We start from the raw sequence: 19,173 nt of genomic DNA, 5'->3' as shown, positions 1-19,173 counted from the left end.
GCTGTGCACCACAGCAGGCAAGATTGTACAAGGGATCAATCAAGAGGAGAGACCTGGCTAGTCTTTGGTATCTAGTTGTGCAATAACCAGAGGCTTACCTGAACCACAAGATTAGGGTGTTAAAACGCTGGTCACATGATTGTACACATGCATATCATTTCGCCGCTGTCATGGGGGAAAAAAAAAAAGACGCGTTGACCGCGATTCAAGAGTTCCCAGTCAAGTTTAAGGTTGACATGGTCGATTGTTTCTGCTTTGACCCACCGCAACCTCGAAACCTGTTGACAATCCTACAAATCTACACGTGACTGCGAGGAACTAACTATTCCTCTCCTCCCCTGAAAAAAACAAAACAAAATGCAGATATATATCACTCTTCTCAGACAACTTGAACAAAAAAAAAGAAAAAAAGAAAGAAAACAAAAAAAAGAGAAAAAAAGAAGAAGAAAGAAACCGAAGCAAGCACAAAACAAGTTATACAAGTGAACACCGGAGGAGAGCGAGATAGCAACCCCATCCCAGTTCCGTTTGTCCCCAAAAACCAGCAGTAGTGTGTCAGTATGTTCACGTCTCAGGTCCGGGATGATTTCCATCACGGGAGGTTGTGGCGTCAAGTCTTGATGGCTTTGCAGCCGTACGAGGTATGTAGTGTAGCTCTCCTTTGGGAGAGTCTGGTGAGGTATTCTGGAACAGTCGTGTAGACTTGTGCATTCTTCAGGTTTCCAATCCCTTCTTTTCCTGTATAATCAACAGCGATTCCTTGCAGTTGTCACGTTGCTTCCTGAGAGAGACGCCGTCCAGAGCAGAGAGGCCGCCGTGACGCCGCCGTGACGCCTGAGAAACGATGCATTGACGCCGCAGACGTCGGATCGACATTCAGCTCCGTGGCTGGAGGAAGGATGCACAAAAATGTGGGGGCGGGGGCAACAAGCTCACACCTGATTCTGAACTACCTCTCAGTAACAGACAGGAGCCCGGTGGAGAATCGAGCTCAGGGTCTGCTCGGCCTGCTGTGGGTGGATTCGAGTTGCTGTTCCCCCCTAACTTTGTGGATGGACACCAAATTTCTGTGCATCGCTAGTGAGAGAGTTTACAGTCCACACTGGGAGGTTTGTGTACATAATAAACCTTCCAACCTATATAATGGACTCGACATGGTCTGAACTGAGGGCGGAGTTCTGAAATTAGGTACGTTACGTGCTGATCCACAGCATCCCATCGTTCACCAGTTCGAGCCGAGCCTACAGTGTGTTGGAGAAAGCCGAGCGGCCCGGGTTGGGAGGCCTGCCACTGTGAGGGGGGTGCTCTGTACGCGAGGTTCCACTGGTGAGAGTTACTCGACTTCCCCTGATTGCAACTTTGTCAAAACAAAAATGAATACAAAAATAAAGTTGATTCAGGTTAAATATACTACAGCTCCTGAGGTAAAGACACCACTGCAGGTTACTTGATTTGAGGTATGTAAAAAGAGAAAAACAAAAATCATCCTAAAAACACAAACTCCAAAAAATTAAAAAAATTAAAAAAAAAAGACAAATGGCAACAAACAAACAAAATGTCCTAAGATAAAACTTTTCAAGTTCAGTTGTGACTACACCTGTCAGTGGATTTTGGCTGAGCTGATTGTGTTTAGCATGTACATTAGGATTAACAAGTGTGTGTGTGTGTGTGTGTAGAAGCGTGTGTGTTTGTAGTGTAGTGCGTGTATCGAGTAAAATGCATAGCTGTGCGTTTGGGCACGTGCTGTCATAGAAGATTCTTGGGCTCTGCGTTCATGATTGGACAGCCAAGAGGTTGACAGGGTTGATGAGGTATTTGTTGTGCAACAGTTTGTTATTCTTATCCGTTTCTCATTGTACTGTATATTTCTTGGTGGGCCTCCCGGTGGAAAAGAGGCCTGGGGGAGCAGGTACAAAGGGCGGCCCCGAGTTAGGGTGACCCGCTGGGGGCTGGCTCGGCAGAGCCGGGGCCCTTGGAGGAGGAGGAGGACGTGGGGCTGAGGTTCTGAGCCAAGGGTGCAGAGAAGCCATAGCTAGTGCTGGCTCCAGCAGGGGAGGCTGAAGCAGCAGCCGACACAGCAGGCCCCGGGGCCCCACCAGACTTCTGGGCAAACAGGGTTCCTGTAGGAAAACGGGAGACATAACATAAACATGGTAGCTTTAGCACTACAAGAGGGAAGTAAAAGATGTACCACATTATTACTTTTGATGATCTGTAATATTTAAGAAATGCTAAACAAACCTGAGTAGATGGTGCCATTGACTTCCACTGAGACAGTGATGCTGGCATTTCCATTAGTTGAGATGCTCAGAGACATGTCCTGCTGCTTCTCATCTGAAGAGACAGAAATATTTTTTTAGTGTATTCACAGGACCAATTTGAAATCAACTAAATGCTGATTTCCACAGGCTGAATACTCATGCAATCAATTACTTTGCATTTTATATCTGTATAGAATTTACATACTTTGACATAGTTGGAACAAAATCATTAAGTGCTACTTGCTGAATAATAAGTTCCTCTTTTGACTCAATGGAAACGCACTGACAGACTTACATCATTTCCGGGTTCTTTTAACAGTATTTCTGACGGACTTGGCAGCACTGACCTCGGGTGGTGATGGTGGGGGCTCCCAGGCGCATGTTCATGGGCATTTGGGAAGCCATGGCCAGCAGGTTGTGTTGGAAAGCCTGCTGCATCAGGCGCTGCTGCTGCTCCTCCGCCAGGCGGGCCATCTTCCTCTCTGGCCCCTCTCCTCCGCCGCCGGTCTCCAGCTTTTCTCTGAGCTGCTCCAGAGTGGCGGCCCTTGCCAAGCCCGCGACCTGATGGTGGCCCAGGGCCAGCGCCATGGAAGGTCTCGCCGCCATGATGGAGGTCAGGTCATCTGGGACAGGAAAAAAAATGGGGGTGGGGGGGGTAGTTTTATGAATCGTAATGGATCCGTTAGTCCAACTAGTTGAATGTGAACGGCTGTCATCAGTAAATCCCAATTTTAACTCGACAGAAATTTGTAATATGAGAAATCACGCAGACCTCAGGTGGGTTTCTTGCAGAAGAAAGGTTGCATATCAATGAAGACTCAAAACTTGTTTTTTGTGTTAAGACTACTAGACTCCAACTTATTTCAGTTGTAACAGACTACAGAGACCACCAGCACAGAACGAGCTACCCAGAACCCCACTTTCAGATCCACCCATTTAAATAAAAACCAAACAGAGCTGGTTCTGAACATGCAAAGCAGTTTCACATCTATTAGTGACTGCGTCAGTCAAACCACGTGCCGTACAATTTTGACCCCATAAAGCAGTTTGACGGGTAAAATACAGTGCATACACAAGTCAAACCACGGCTACCGGCTGGGTCCGCCGCAGAGTCGCATTCTCAGTCAAAGTGGCATCAGATAAGACGCCAGGGTAATGACAGTGATCAACAGGATCCCACTGATGTGGACTGAAGGCTTCAAAGTTTATAAAGTGTCCCCCCCAGCGTGGGAACCGTGTTATTAATCAGTAGTAAAGGTGAGGGCTCTCAGCAGCCTGAAGCAAAGCTGGTTCACACGTGGACTCTTAAAACACCTGGATGGACTACACACACACACATATACAGGCATGCACACACTCAAAGTTATATAAAAAGTAGTGCTGGGCAACGATTAAAAATTTGAATCGCGATTAATGGCATGGGTTTTTTGCGATTAATCGCATTGTTATGGCAAAGTTCAATAATGAATTCAAAAGTAGTGTATTGTGCACTTTTATTTTAAAAGTACTGCTATATGAACAAAAGGTCAATAACATTTGGTTTGCACACACTTATTAAAACATATAAGGTTCTTTTTAACAGCAGTATTCCCTTTACACAGTAGCAGTTCCATCTCTTTACTAGTTGTGCTCAGTGTGTGACTGTATGTGAAACGTGCCACTGCTGTGCAACATCAATAACATGTTTCAGCATGTTTCATCTAAATGTGTGTCTTGTGTCTTCATGACAGTCAGAGTATGTGAATGCAGCTCTACTGTTCAACATAATGCTGTAACTCCGAGGTGATCAAAGAATAAAGACACAAAGACACAAATTAACTCACAAGATGCAGGTAGCATGTTTTATACTTAATGTGAATATAATTCATACTTTGTTATCTTATTCTGAAATATCTTATTCTGAAAACCGGATGTTCGTCTGAAGAAACCGGATGTCTCACATTAATCTTTCCGCTAACTTTCTTAGCTCATTCATGCAGTCATTCGTTGCGATCCTAAAGGTGCGTTCACACCAAACGCGATGTGAATACTAATCAATACTAATCAGCTGCAGTTTGTCTCCACTTCTCTGTGGCTTTTGTTAGCTTGTTTATCTATACTTCTCCCACACGCTGCATCAACGTAGTCTGCTGAAGACTTCCTCCACCGCTGCCAGTGAGTAACGGATTTTCAAAATAAAATAAAAAAATGAAAATGCTTTAACGCCGATAAAATAATTGTTGCCGTTAATTAATTAATGCGTTAATTTGCCCAGCACGAATAAAAAGACCAAAAAAATGCATGCGCACACACACACAGACTGATGACGAGATACAGCGGATGGTAGGAACATGACATGTTGCGGGAATGTAATACGCAAATGTAACGCACACTTGCGCGCGCATATATATATATACATATACACACACACACACACACACACACACACACACACACACACACACACACACACACACACACACACACACACACACACACACACACACACACACACACACACACACACACACACACACACACACACACACACACTAGACCAAAATAGTTTTCATCCGATCACCTGCTCCTTTTATGTCAAATGTATGACGGTGTGTGCGCATGTAGGAATGTTGGCATGCAAGTGTGCCGTTACATTTGTACATATATATACACACACACACATATATATATACATGTGTGTGATATATATATATACTTGTGTGTGATATATATATATACACATATATATGTGATATATATATATACATGTGTGTGATATATGTGATATATATATATATACATATACATGTGTGTGATATATATACACATATATATATATACATATACATGTGTGTGATATATATACACATATATATATATACACACATATATATACACACACACACACACACACACACACACATATATATATATACACACACACACACATATATGATACGTTTTGCTGATACTGAAAAATAAGCCTCCTTAAATCATTAAAACCCTGATCTGTGAGTTCCATTGAGGTGTCGATGGCCAGTTGTAGTACTTCCAAAGTGCGACAGAGGGCAGTATTTCCCAAAGAATACTTGAAAGTCTCAGCACATCTGTAACTGGAACTCTCCAGTTCAGTCCAACCAGTTCTCTGTGGTAAACACTTACGCGTTTATTATAACCTTCATGAAACATTCATGCTTGTTTTTTCCCCAACAACACCCTTCTTTACCCTTCAGAGCTACACACAGGTATATCTCCGAGCTGCCTGTTTAGGCGCAGGCAAGCTTGTGTTAGAAGGCAATTCCCACATTCCGCCAACTTATTTTTACTACATTTATATTTGTGGAATAAATATTAGCCTCCTTATGCTGCCATGAAGCGCTGTGATTATTTTCAAAATATGTGTTGTACTAAATAGTGTAAAACTCGTGTAAATAATGGAGGTTGAGGCCTCTGGTTGTATTCCCGCCACCAGAAGTCTCTGTGTCTGGACTGTATGGTTCCTACCTTTTTTCAGAGAGTGTCCCGGTGAGCACTGCAGGCCGTTGAGGATCCCTGAGGCCCCAGCACCGAGAGCTGAAAGGTGCATCTTGGGAGGAGAGAGGATGTGGGGAGCCGTGCTGGGAGAGGGAGAGAAGCGGAAGAGGCTACTGCTGTAGCTCGGACGGCGGCCCTCGCGCCGGTTACTGTCGATGGCGGCCTGGAGCTCACCGGGGGAGCTGAGGCCTTTCCTCTCGCACTCATACGGGTACAGGTATTTCATATACCTTGAGAGGAGAACACACACGGACACAAAGCATCAGATCACCACAGAAACGTTCACATGGCAAGCATTAGCATTACTAGACTTACTGGCTTAATCCAGCTCAGAAACCAAACCACAACTAACTGAATCAAAATCAAAACGTACTTGATCATGATTTGGCGTAAAAACTGTAAAATTGTTTACAATTATAGACTTTAAGGGGACATATCAGGAAGTACTGGTGCACATATCTTTGGGTATCTGGAGTGTCTGCCAACCCACAAACTGTGAAATAAGACAATCCAGTCCGTTTGTGGGCTGTTTGGATCAGAAAACATGTGATTCAACAAACTATTCAGATTTGGCCCCCCTTCCTATGTCACATGCAGGCTCATTACTATATACCGCCCCCCCAGTAGGAGAACAAATAATGTTTCTTTTTTTTATTTTAGCATTAAAGCATGTAAATATGTTCTAGTTGAAACCCAAAACACAACTATGAACCTGAAAAAAAGGCACGATACGTCACCCTTTAATATACCACATAATACGGGCTGTCAGCAGATGTCAAGGACAGTAATCTCTGCCTTTGAAATGTGTTTTTTTTTCAGCTGAACAGTTACTAAATTAACATGCAGAAAAGGAATCAGGAACATGGACAAAATAAAGGCAGGAAATCAGAGAAAGCGTTCACATGTACTGCAGTAAACCGGTTGCTGTAAAACCCGTTTACATTCAGCCAACCCAATCATATCTTTGAATCTTCTCCAGCAGAAATCTAGCTGTTGTAATTACGTGTCGAATTGTCTCAACCCCCCCCCCCCTCCCCCTCGTCACATGACATCTAAGAAATCAAGTTACTCCAGAAAGCCGACAGCAACCTTCTTACTTAAGTGCATGAAACAGAACAGGGCTTAGTGACAACTTGATACGGCAATGGTGTGCAGAAACATGTTTTGTATGCAGCGTACACTTGGATGACATCACAGGGGCTCCACAAGTATGCGCAGTCACAGCTCTTGTGTTTTTCTGCATCCTATAAGAGCATTAGGTAAAATGAACATACAGTGTTGTGTGTGCTGGCTGCATAATGGTGGAAAAGCAGATCAATAAGAAGCTATGAGCAGCGTCCATTAGACAGAGCCAGCGGAGCAACGCTGCACACAATGGCATTAAAAATACATAAAGGGTCATTAGGGCCCCCTGCCAGTGGACAGGATAGAGAGGTGTTACATCTACCGGAGGATTTCAGTCGAGATAGCAGGGGCGTTTTAGTCGCCGCACAATCTGTCAGTCAAACCCCACCTTAGTCATTGTGAACTCTGACCCAAATCACGTCAATAGATCTATGGGAATCAATGGGGGCTGTGTGAGATGCAATGGACAGAGGGATTGAATGTGAAGAGGGAAAGGCGGCCTGGTGGGGGAAACAAACCCGCATGTGTACAAACACTACATCACGGGTTAATATTGACATCCAAACTCATACCAACACACACAGAAATCCACATATTCATGGAATGAGGAAGATGATTTGACACACTTGAGATTCTTTATTTAGTCCCCGCAAATTAAATTAAGAGTTTATATGAGATAAAAATAAGTCAGACTGGGACAATTTATAGCTACTGCAGCCAATTAAATTAATTTAGCCTTTTTTTTTTTTTTTGCAACACCGATGCAAAGACTTACTGTGTGCGCAGGGTGAAAGCAGCGCTGGTGATGGAGGTAGGCAGGTTGAGTCCCTTTGTAATTTCTCTCCAGATCTTCTTGTTGATAACCTCCACAAGGCCTCCTTTCTCTGTCACCAGCTTGTACAGCATGTACAGATCCAGGACCTGCTTGGCCATGATGGGGATACGATTGACAGGGGTTCCTGTGGAGGAAAGGAAAACCATTAAATCAAATCAATACGGTATAAATCATACATCTGAATCGCAACGGCTTAGTGACGCACAATGAATGCTTTATGGTGGATGAAGTGCATTTGTGCATCACGTGTGCATGCATTTTTAACATGGACGATCCCGACGGGAATCGGAACCATAATGCTGACAATTCCTCTTGTGTTTGCGTCTCTGCTCAGACATATTGGCACCTAACACAGAAAATACATTTAAAGCTGCTGCAGTGTAAATGACGAAGCAGGGCGAATTCTAAATTATGCATTCATCCTTCAACCAATCAATGCTGAAACACCCAGAATCATTTTAGCCCTGTAGATACTGACATTAAGTGCAGTCAGGATGCTGGTAATAGAAGGGTGTCCGGCCTGCTGCCTGCACGGCTGTCAAATTTGGCTTGAAAACATATTAGCCCAGTTAAGGCAATCTGGCTTGACCTGGAAAAGGGGATTCGCAAACAACACAAAGCAAAGCGGCTCTAGACTTTTGATACAGATGCATTCATCTTGTCAACAGCTTATCTGCGGTGAGGCTTGCAGGGAGCGGAACAGAATCAAAAAGTGCAATGTGCAACAGTGTGAGCATGAAGCGGGAGGAGGGGACTGTGGATTGTGACGACCTGCTAATCCATGGGCAGCGGTGGGTGGGAGGGGGGGGGGGGGGGGGCTCTTAGATAGTCCAGTATGATGAAGCTCATTTAGAGGATTGTACCGAGTAAATCCACACCCCTCTGCTGTTAGCCCCGCCGGGCCCCGCCGCAGGGGGAGTCGCACAGATTTGCCCTCGCAGCTAATGACAGCCAATCCTTCAGCCCCTGCACAGGCTGCTCTCAATCAGACTCATGAATGGCCGTGTAAAATAGCAGTGTGATCAGGCCTGAAGACTAGCCCCGATTCAGTTTCTTAAGTTAGCAACTTAAGAAGCCGATGAGGCTGCAATATTGAACTATCGGCAACACAGTTTCCTCATTCTGCAGCTTAATACGGTAACAATGGGATGCAAGTGTAAAACATAACGCATTCAGAGCAGAAATGCATGTGCATATGTATTTGGTACATCCAATCCAATACAACATCCCTGCAAAGAACGCCTTCCTTTGTCAAGTTGATTATGTCCACCTTCATTCACGTAAATTCAGATTTGAAGATGGTATCAGCTTGCATTAGATGGTATTGATGTGTAAGAAATAAACATATAAACCCAAACATACTTGTAAGACCTGCTCTCACTCCGTAAAATGAATGTAGAAAACAACAGCAAAACAGCACATGTGTGTATGTGGTTAGATTTATTCAGCTGCAGAAAATGCTGTTCTGGGAAATTAGCCATCTTATCTCCAGAGCCAATTAACAATTATCAAAACAAGAGGGCCTTTGCCAAGATGCCAGCTTACTCTACAGATCCTTTGGACTAGATACGCACAGAGCAAGAGGAGGAGTATTCAGTATTTAATGGCTGTTAAACATTGGGTCTGCATAAAAGGGAAATTATTCGAAATCCCTCCAATCAAATGCAAATCGTTTTTTTTACTTTTAACAGTGGGCGTTAGCTATTTTCAACTTTTTTAAATTTCAGAATGAAATCCAAACATGAATGGATATACCTTCTCAAAATCAGTTGCGACCAAGTTAACAATGTCAACAGTAGTATATAAATGTGAAGCCTGCTTAAGTTACAGCCAGCAATTCACAGCATAACAGGCAACTGCACAACACATTTGAATTTGCTGCTGTTCTCCAGTGGATCTCAAATGTGGTTACCAGATTCCTAATGGACCTAAAAGAAGATGAGCTTTATTCTGAGGCGGGGTAGTAAACTAAATGTTCCACTGAACATCCCCGGGCAGTTGTCACATTTCCAGAACACGCAGCGGGTCACAGCACCAGGAATGCTTTGCTGCCGGCGCCTCGTCAGTTATTTAATGCAGCGTTGGACATCAATCCTGCATCAAACAATTAGTACAACCAGAGGGGTCAGAGATCAGCCGGGGGGTTATTGATGTGTGAATTAAACTGCAGGTCAGCAGGAAGCCATGTTTTCATACTGGCCCGGACATGAACAATGAGAGCACAACAAATGAGACACAACAACGGCACTGGCCCCATAGTGACAGGCCAGCAGTTAGTTAGGCTTTAATTCATGCCTATGCTTTTATTCATCCCTTTATCAGCGGCTGCTGTCAAATCAGACGGGATTTGATCTATTTACAAGGAACTACTTTCATTGCATGCCAAAATAAAACCAGCTGAGCATGTGAGAGAGTAAACCAAATAGCTGTCTATACATTTGAATTGTACCAGAGGCGCTTTCGAAACCTAAAACAGCATTGTTAGTCAACGCTCACGTCAGCCAGGTTTCACATTTCAACGTGGCCCGAGCACATGGGAAAGCCCCTTTGATGATATCGTAATTGACCAAAAATCACATTAGCAACACGTGGGCAGTTAGCCGGAGAGTTCCCTAATTTGAGAGCCAGCCTTTGGTGACCAACATCTGCTCCGTGTCCGACCCTGGAGACATTTAGCTCCAACAGGCTTAATTAGACCGGTCCAAAACATTTCTTTTGATCGCAGCAGCACAACTCCTCTGCCTCACAGTCCCTTTAATGTGCACTCTATTCCGCCGTTGTAGTTGCTCCCATTTCAGCCTCATTGCTCACTTTTCTGCAGCGAGGACTAGAGACACCGTGATCAGCAGTGTCACGAGACCACTTCATGCCATTAGGCCACGCAGGCCTCAAGTAGGCAACTATTGGGTATTTCATCTCCCTGCAAAGCCCTGATTTGTCCACTCGGCTGTTCCGAGCCAATCTGTAATTGGCTGCAGGCTTCACCTCCCATCATCCTTTGCCCCGGACTGATTTTCCCCCAGGGACAGGGCCATCAGGAGCCTAGTGATTAATGGTACCCAGGGTCAGAGGTCGCTCTGGTGGGAAGTGCCGCGGCTGAGGGCCCCCGAACCACTCCCTAAGTCCTTCCTCCGACTTCCGCAGTGAACACAAGAGCCACACGGCTCGTCTTCAAACGGCTAGACTTCAAATGATAAGAGATATAGAGAGTCTGACAGAGGAGAAATAAAGGTTTGACAAATACAGATCTCTCGGGGGTGAAATGTTTGGACAGAGTTTCATATTAGGCGACGTATGTTGTAATGCTTTGTGCAGATAATCGACATGTTTTTATGAGCTTAATTGGATGCCTGTGGTGATTTCCCAGCAGAGAAACCATTTACATTATGGGAAAATAAATCTCTCCATTAACACACAACCGAATGATGATAAAAACCCGTTCATGCTAACTCAATTATACAGCAAAATATTATGTAATCCAGTAAAAAGCCTTTTACACAGTCTTTCAGAGGCTGGAGATATTGATCAGACTGACTGTCCATCTGAATCAAACATTCACATTTCCCACCTCACACCAAGCTCTTTTCTTCAGTGGGAGGAAGAAAAAAAAGAAAGAAAAAAAGAACAAGGTCATTTTATCTGACCCCTGACCTATTTTTAGTAGGAAACAGCTGTTCACATTAAAAGGGGCTTCTATAATAAATCAATTGGGTGCCCCTGGCACCAGTTGTAGTAAATTGCATATCGCTGACTTCATATGGGCATTTTTTAAATAATTAAGTGACAGAGCGACAGGCATCCAGCGGACAAGACACAGGAAATGCATTTTTAGCGAATGAGCATTGGGCTGGTGTGAGGTTTCAGTCACATCCACGGATGATCTGGGACACGGAGAAGGAGAGGGGCAGAAGGGAACTCCATATCATCTCAAGGTATTTGGTTGCTTTAATGCCGGTGTTTCTTTCGTTAATGCCGGTGTTTCTTTCGTTGGATCATGCTACTTTTTTTTTTTTTAGAATAGTCATGTTAAGAGCGCATAGGACGGGAAAACAGAGATGGAGCAGGGTGGGGAAAAAAAGAATAGGGAGGGGTAAACAGAGAGATTAAAAAGTGTCCCTAAAAAAAAAGAAGCAAAAAAAGAAAGCCAATTCTTAGAGCTTTCAGGAGGGAAAGGAGGGAGGATGGGGGGAAAAAAGAAGGGGGGGGGGTGTAGTAACTTGCCAGCTGGAGAAAGACTGGATTACTGCTGTAAGGAAGGTGTCAGCCAACACAAACAGCCCCTGGCCTCGTGGCAGCGTCTGAGTCCCACACCTTCCTCAACCACCACATCCACACACCAAGATGAATCATTTGAAGGCATAAACTGCTCCAGAGGGCATTACTATTGTTGGCGCTTCAAACGGCCTTCCAGCGCTGCAATTCCTGCTTTCCGCCGACACCTCCAATTTATGAATTCTGTCATTACAGAACAGCCCAAACCCTTCATTAACGCGGGACAGAGAGACACTGACAGGTGAGACAAATGTCTGGTCTGCACATGCTAAGTGTTTACTTTACGTCGGGCAGCCTCCTGGCTGTTTAGTTTACGTGTTCGTACCTCGGGGGCAGCATATTGTCAGGACCCTGCTCTGCTGGGGCATGTTTGTTTTATTTTTAATGCACGCCCAGGGACATAAATGGTAAAAAAGCCTCGAGTGTATGGAACTTGCTATCTTTAGTCCAGGCAGAGCCACCGCTCACATGGCGGACCAATTCATATCAAGTGTTGAGATATGCACCCTCCACATTCAGGGAAGTGAAATGCAACGTTACACTATAGATACATCGCTATTCTAAGTGCGACGCTTAAGCCACAGCTGATAGAGACAGAGAGATAGAAGGAGAGGGACGGCCCTCTAATAAAGTCTACAATACAGCATTGTGGGTCGATGTGCCCTATACCGTCGGCTGCATTTAGGTTTCATTCCTGTCGTGACAATAAAGTGCAATTCATGTGAATTGACAGAGGCAGAAACAGACAAAGGGGGACAGGCAAGGCAGGGAAGAGAAAGAAATATTATCTTCTGCCAACCGTACATAACGGCAAAGATAAGGAACACAAAGAGCAAAGAAAACAAGAGTCTTTCCTTTGGCCTGTGAGTTTCCACTCAGAAATAAAAAGACACCCTGAAGAACAAATAACACCGGGTCCTGTGAAGTCACATGCATCCATCTGCAGAGACATTAAGACAATGTTGCGCCATCAATGCTGCGACATTAGCGAGTCCCGCCATGGCACGATGTGACTGCACCAACAACAGTGCAAAAATGGGGATTAACACATGTGGGGAGGACACAAAGCAAAGTACTGCGTAGGCTCCACGCGAATAAGTGCCAAAGCTGTCACCGATGTCAGCTCAAACACACATTACGGGCTTCTTCACACGAGCCCACTTCACGAGGCGCTTTATTGATCAGATAGAGAATACAACCTGTGACTATCAAGTAAATGAATACCTTCATATGAGCCGATTTTGTTGCGCCACCTAGACTCTCTTGACTTTTAAAAACAGAGTGGCAACCGCAACACAGCCACCGATCTTCCCACCAACACAAACTATGGGGATGAACTGTTAAAAAAAGCGAGAGTAGCTTCTTAGTACGAATCATGACAGCGAGCAGACAGACAGTATTTTTAAAAGGAGCCGTCTCCTGTGCACTGTCAACTGCTTCGGCATGTGGTGTAAAACATCGCAAAACTGCTGAGGCTCCAAACAACAGCCAGAAGCTGTAAATCTCACCAGGTGCAGTTCACGCGCTGGGGAGGCTCGCCGACTACGAAGACACTATTAGAACTTCAATTACACGACTAAGAGGTCGGCAGAGTACGATTCGGCAATGAATCTCTGCACTGACAAGTCAGCTACAGTTAACATGGTGTTTAAAGTACTGTTCACTGGTTTGTCCCGCCTCGATCGTTTGACAGACAGCCGTCTTTGAACTGAATTGGAGCGATGAACAGAGAGAAAGAGAGTGAGTGGAAGAAAGAAAAAAGGGAAACATGACACCTACTCCATGTGTCACGAAAGATGGGTCACCTGGTGAAATAGAAGGGGGGGGGGGAATGAAAAGGTTGGATGGTGCGAAAAGTGAGATGGCCTCTCCGACTGTAACCCAAGTCCCCTCGATCCCCAGAGACCCAGCAGATCAACTGACCGGACCCCAATCAACGCCGGCTGATATGGAGCCGACAGCGAGACGGATGAATGGCTGGTCACTCTCATGCTGCGTGGTCGTTCACGGTGACTTCAATTCATGATGGTTCTCAGAAATAGAGGAAAGTGAATTTTAAACGGGGAAAATTTAATTTGGGTTCTTGAGAGATATATATATATATATATATATATATATATATATATATATATATATATATTTATATATAGCCAAAATGCCTGTTGACTTCACAGGAACGTACAACAAAATATTCTTTACAAATCGTTGAATAAAATAATTTGATGTGGATTTCACTGAAAAAAATAAATAAATTAAAAACCATTTTTGATAAAAAAAAAATGTAATAATGCAAGCAATACAAATTTAAGGACATGAAATGTTGCAATTTTAAAGAATCCATCACTGCATCAGGCCGAGTCCAGTTCCACCACCCAGCAGCCATATTTGAAGGTAGCCGACCACTATCTGGGAATGTTTGTCTTCCATTGACATCGAGTTGACCAGTGAAATTGTGCAAGTGGCTGATGAATTTGCAATGTACTAGCCAGAGGCCAGCGCTTTGAGTGTGCTACTGGGATGCCAGCACTCTGTATACTCACTTTATGATTAATGAATCAGATAATACAACCTCTATTGCATTGCACAACCTGCTGCGAGGGATTCATTCGACAACGCTCAACCTTAGCAGAGCGGGTTTTTCTTAATGTCTTCAGCGCTGCAGGCTGTACGCCTCCGCACAAAATGCAGAAACCACCTAAACCTGTTGCACTGCTCATGCAGGAGACATGCATTTAGTGGGTGAACAATATTTCTCCAACCCCGTTGCAAAACTCTGTTAATGCCGGGATTTGTTGCCAATTTTTGCATCGAAAGACTGAAAATATCTTTTGGCGAAATCAAATTTATGAGCCAGCTTGTTGATAGAAAGACGACCACAGCAGATGACAGCTAGCATATTTAGAGAGGAGGGCGGGGGAGGTTCAAATCTTTGTTGACACGTGCAGAGGTTATAAACACCGATGATACAGGCCTGTATTGTGAGTTACAGTCCGGTCAATAAAAGTTGTTTTCTGTCCACAAGATGACCTACTTAAGAGCACGCATGAACACACTAAGAGGTATATAGTATACTACGTTTTAATACAACATGTACATTAACACAAAGTATCAAAACCTGTTTGCTGTGCAAACACTCTTAATCTATCTAGTTTGTAAACCGTGATGCATCACACATCAAACACACTCGATGAGAAAACATGTGCTGTCACAGTCTATATCAGCCGAAGGCTTTTTTGCATCACAATTTAAACAGCTTGGTGAAAACGTAGTGGACGACCTCTGCTCTATATTTACATCGGACTGGAAGAAAAAGTAACCCAATAGCTTGGCCTTGTAAACAGCCATCTCTGCTCTTTGCAGAAATGTCAAGAATGTATATGTCACAGCAACATGACAAAGGTATGTTGTACGCATAATAGAGGGCGGGGGCGTTGACATCGACTGAGACAAAGCCGCGAAGGTTAGGCTCACTCGACTGGCTCGAAATAAAATTGATCTGAGAGATCTGAGAGACGGACAAAGAGAGGCATATTTAGAACTCATTTTTAAAAAATGCTAAGAAAGAGTATCCAGAAGAGAAACAATGTAAGGGAGAGAGAGAGGTGATGGAATATACACAGAATAGAGAAATAAAAACGTATGCTTCGGGGATAAAGAGGTCTGTGACAGCTCACTGCTAACGTTTAAAGCATAAGTAGGTGGCAGCGATGTCTTCACTGGCAGGTGCAACACTGAGGGTGTCCCTCTCCCCTTCTAGCAAGCTTTATAACACAGCTAACTGTTGCGATCAATGGACACCCGGATTGACAGAGAAAGCCATCAGCTGACGAGTCCCAGCGGGGCCCAGCACCGCTGATCAATACGGGATACGGGGGGGTTCACTCAACTTGGAAATTCCGACTCCCATCAATGCAAATGAATTTTGGCTTTTGTAATCCATGACATAAGTCATACACTTACCTTTCAAGGATTCAGCCGATGCTCTTAATGCAAAGTGACTTCAAATGAGATCAATAGCAGCAACTCTAACGCTACGAGAATAAGAAAAAAGACTGACGGCCTGAAACATCTACAAGCTTTCAATACCTTTTGATGAGCCCAAGATACACAACACAATGAAGCATCAGGAAAAGGTTTTCAGCACGGATGAAAACTCATCCATCATAACTTGTTAACTGACCAAACCTCTCTCTATCGGTGTACCCCACACAACAAACCACATCGCATAAAATGTCACGACAAAGAGGCAATAGCATTTGGCAACTGCGCCTTTCATGTCCGTTTCTCCCCTCAAATCAAGCGTCTTGTTTTCCATTAGGCCCCTTTTGCACTCAGGTCTCCGTTACTGCGCGGCTCAGGCAACAGCGCTGCAGAGCCGCACTGGAAGTGAGCTCAGGGCTATTGTGCTGGTGTAGGGCTCCTCTGGGGGCTGTAATGTGTTTCATAGCATCCATCACGAGGGGTGTGGAGGACAGGGAAACTGTGCTTTAAGAGCGCACACACAGGACACGCACGCACACACACACACACACACACACACACACAGGACACACACACACACAGGACACAGATGGAGAAGCAAGGCACGCAGATATGCAGAGATAGCAGAAGTTTGGGAAATTTGTTGGTCACGGGAGAGCTTCATGGGGGAACAGCTTCACAAAGAGCATGAGGCTGTTTTCACATTACGCCTTTTAGAAAGTTATTCTATCAAAAAGATGCTCCGGTTTAAAGACTGCTTGCTTCTTTAGTTTCAGCCACATTTGATTTTAAATGTGTTACAATACCCTCTTCATAAAACGGCTTGTGTTTTCACTGACTGGCCCCTTCATACTCGGTTTATAGAACTATAATAGTATTTGGTTTCCAGGGTATTTCCAAATGTATTCCACTGAAGCCACAACAAAGTGCGTGGATCTGAGGAGCCCGTGTTATTTTTACCCTGACCAATGACCTCGCTGGGAAGCATGAATCTGCTCGGGGCCTGCGCTCGTCCTCTTCCCCGCTTAGTTTCTTACGTGCGTGGTGATTAAGAATCTTCCAGCTCGACAGCTTAGAGACTCAAATCCCTATACAGTATGGTCGTAATTTAAGATGGACAGCACAGTGGCAATCCAGGCCCGGGGAACAGTCTGGATAATGACAGAGGAAATACCAGGGAGGCGGAGCGGGTTGGGGGTTGGGATGAAGACACAGAGAGAGGAAGAGACACAAAGAGTAGTCTCGGTTGGTGACAGAAACAAAAAATAAAAAAGGCTTAAGATTGTGATCTGACATCTCCCGACCCACTCCCACATACATAAAAAAAACATCTAAAACTACTACTTCCTTTTGTTTTGAAAGAGGAGCATAACCACCATAGATGTCCTCGGTCCCCACAGGCAGGGCTGTAATTTGCCAGCCCATGGGTGGAGTCTACCAAGATAATCTCAGCCCTCGCATTTATATCAACACGGTGACCACGGAATCTTTGATCGCGAGCGCAGGGGAGGGTTTGTCCAATGAGAATAGTTTTGCCTCTTCTTTTAGAGTCCGTCTTGGAGGAATGATTAGAAAGCAGCGGTTGGGTCCCCACCCTTTCCTGCGAGTAGGGGCCCTTTGCGACCAGCGGCGGTCTTTTTAGTACGTTTGCCTGATTATCTTTCTGTCTGGTTGGTGAGCTCGGTCAGTTTCAGCCCGCTGACGGAGTGCTTTCAAAAGGGAAATGAAAGAGCGCGGTCTCGTCTCGACGCGAGCCGGCCGATGCCTCCCTTAACCTCCCCCGCCTGGCACTCGTCTGTCCTCGTCTCCTCCTGTGGTTTCCCTGAATGCCCCTCGTCGTTCCTCTCTTTTCACACATACAGGCTATAGCCACACTAGTCGAGTTTTCCTACGTTTACACTGAGCAGCCACACCATGCCGGAGTTTTGGAGCAGCCTTAACAGAGGAACCTGAAAACTCCACCGAGGTTAGAGGTATTTGAGAACTCAGGGGTTTTGGTTCAGTGTAGACGTCGGATACGGATGTCTGTTAGAAAAAATGAGCCCACACCCGTGCTCGCTACTGGATTGGTTATTACCAGCCATGACGTCGCCGTCCCTGATTCGTCACACTGACTATCACGTGACCCGTACCCGGAAGAAAACAAAACAGCCGGGCGACCAGCAGCGATTCATTTCAACATGGATTGCTTGCTTTGTTGTCTGTAGTAGCAGCTATTGTGGAGTTAAATTTGTCATTTTACAATGCTGCTAGTGCCTAGATGCGGAGGAGGCGAGCTGTTCTTCGAGCGATGAGCGAGCTGCTTGACCATCGGCGATCAAATACAACCTTTCATTATTAAAGACTACTTGATTACTCTGTCATATTTTTTTTTAACTAAGCAAGCAATCCACTTCCTGTTTACACCATCACGCGCATGCCCAGTGTACGTTAATGGTCACGTGCTGTCCGCCTTCGAAGGCTGCCGTGTGGATGCTCCAATAATGCTGAAAACTGTGTGGACGGGGATCGGTTCTATTTGAGAACTCTGCATCCAACGAGACACGGCCTAGTGTGGATATGGCCACAGACACGCGACGGTCACCCCCTTGTCTGCTACCCGTCAGCGTTTGCCCTATCAAAAAAATAAAAGTTGGCCCCCGCTTCTTTGGAGATCATTAATCATCCCGTGTAGGACAGGAGGCCCCTTAATCCAACCCCTCCCCCCCCCCCCCCGGCCTCACCGAGCGGGCCACAGTGCGGCCCTCCGCCCCTATCCCCCATGGTGTTATCAAGTTTCAGTGGTTGTAACTGTAGCACAATAAACAGAGGGGGAAGGAGAATGGGGTGGTGGCAAAGGAGGAGGAAGGGGATGGAGACAGAAAGAAAGACGAGAGGACAAAATGTCATTTCCTAACTGCATTTTATTGGTGCATTCTCAGTAAAACCTGCTTCTAGGCTCTTGAAAACTGCATTGATTGTGAGACTTGCATCTTTAACGATCCAGAATATAGAAATAGGTGAAAAAGGTTGATCACTCGTAACAGTGATCCAGCAAAGCGGCAGTTAAAAGGTCGATCTCAAATGAAAATCATTCCGCCCGAAACCCGACACCATCTAAAATGGACAAATGTGCTCACAATGCCCAGTGTTTTTGTTGCTAAACCAACCAGGTGCTGCCACTTTCCAGAAGTTGTGGGGTGTTAA

At 44.9% G+C, this 19,173-nt stretch overlaps 2 protein-coding genes across 2 annotated transcripts in view; one reads left to right on the top strand and one right to left on the bottom strand.

Annotated features, from left to right (window-relative positions):
• Nucleotides 1–1,202, top strand: part of LOC306791897 (semaphorin-4D) — a 16,739-nt gene extending 15,537 nt beyond the window's left edge. The window contains exon 14 of the mRNA XM_079288808.1: nt 754–1,202. Within this exon, the coding sequence (XP_079144934.1) occupies nt 754–785 (32 nt within the window). The 3' untranslated portion in view covers nt 786–1,202. The remainder of the gene's footprint in view (nt 1–753) is intronic.
• Nucleotides 1,203–1,816: 614 nt separating this feature from the next.
• The window catches only part of LOC306796476 (AT-rich interactive domain-containing protein 3B), a 47,426-nt gene continuing 30,069 nt past the window's right edge, over nt 1,817–19,173 (bottom strand). Inside the window, exons 5-9 of the mRNA XM_079295414.1 lie at nt 7,675–7,858; nt 5,745–6,004; nt 2,609–2,884; nt 2,242–2,334; nt 1,817–2,120 (exon numbers count right to left, since the gene is read on the bottom strand). Of these exons, the coding sequence (XP_079151540.1) occupies nt 1,930–2,120; nt 2,242–2,334; nt 2,609–2,884; nt 5,745–6,004; nt 7,675–7,858 (1,004 nt within the window). The 3' untranslated portion in view covers nt 1,817–1,929. The remainder of the gene's footprint in view (nt 2,121–2,241; nt 2,335–2,608; nt 2,885–5,744; nt 6,005–7,674; nt 7,859–19,173) is intronic.

This window comes from Melanostigma gelatinosum, assembly GCF_949748355.1.
Source record: "Melanostigma gelatinosum genome assembly, chromosome: 2".
In the NCBI taxonomy this organism is placed as follows: domain Eukaryota; kingdom Metazoa; phylum Chordata; class Actinopteri; order Perciformes; family Zoarcidae; genus Melanostigma; species Melanostigma gelatinosum.
The sequence above is the reverse complement of the archived record's forward strand: the minus strand, read 5'-3'. Positions and strand labels throughout refer to the sequence as shown.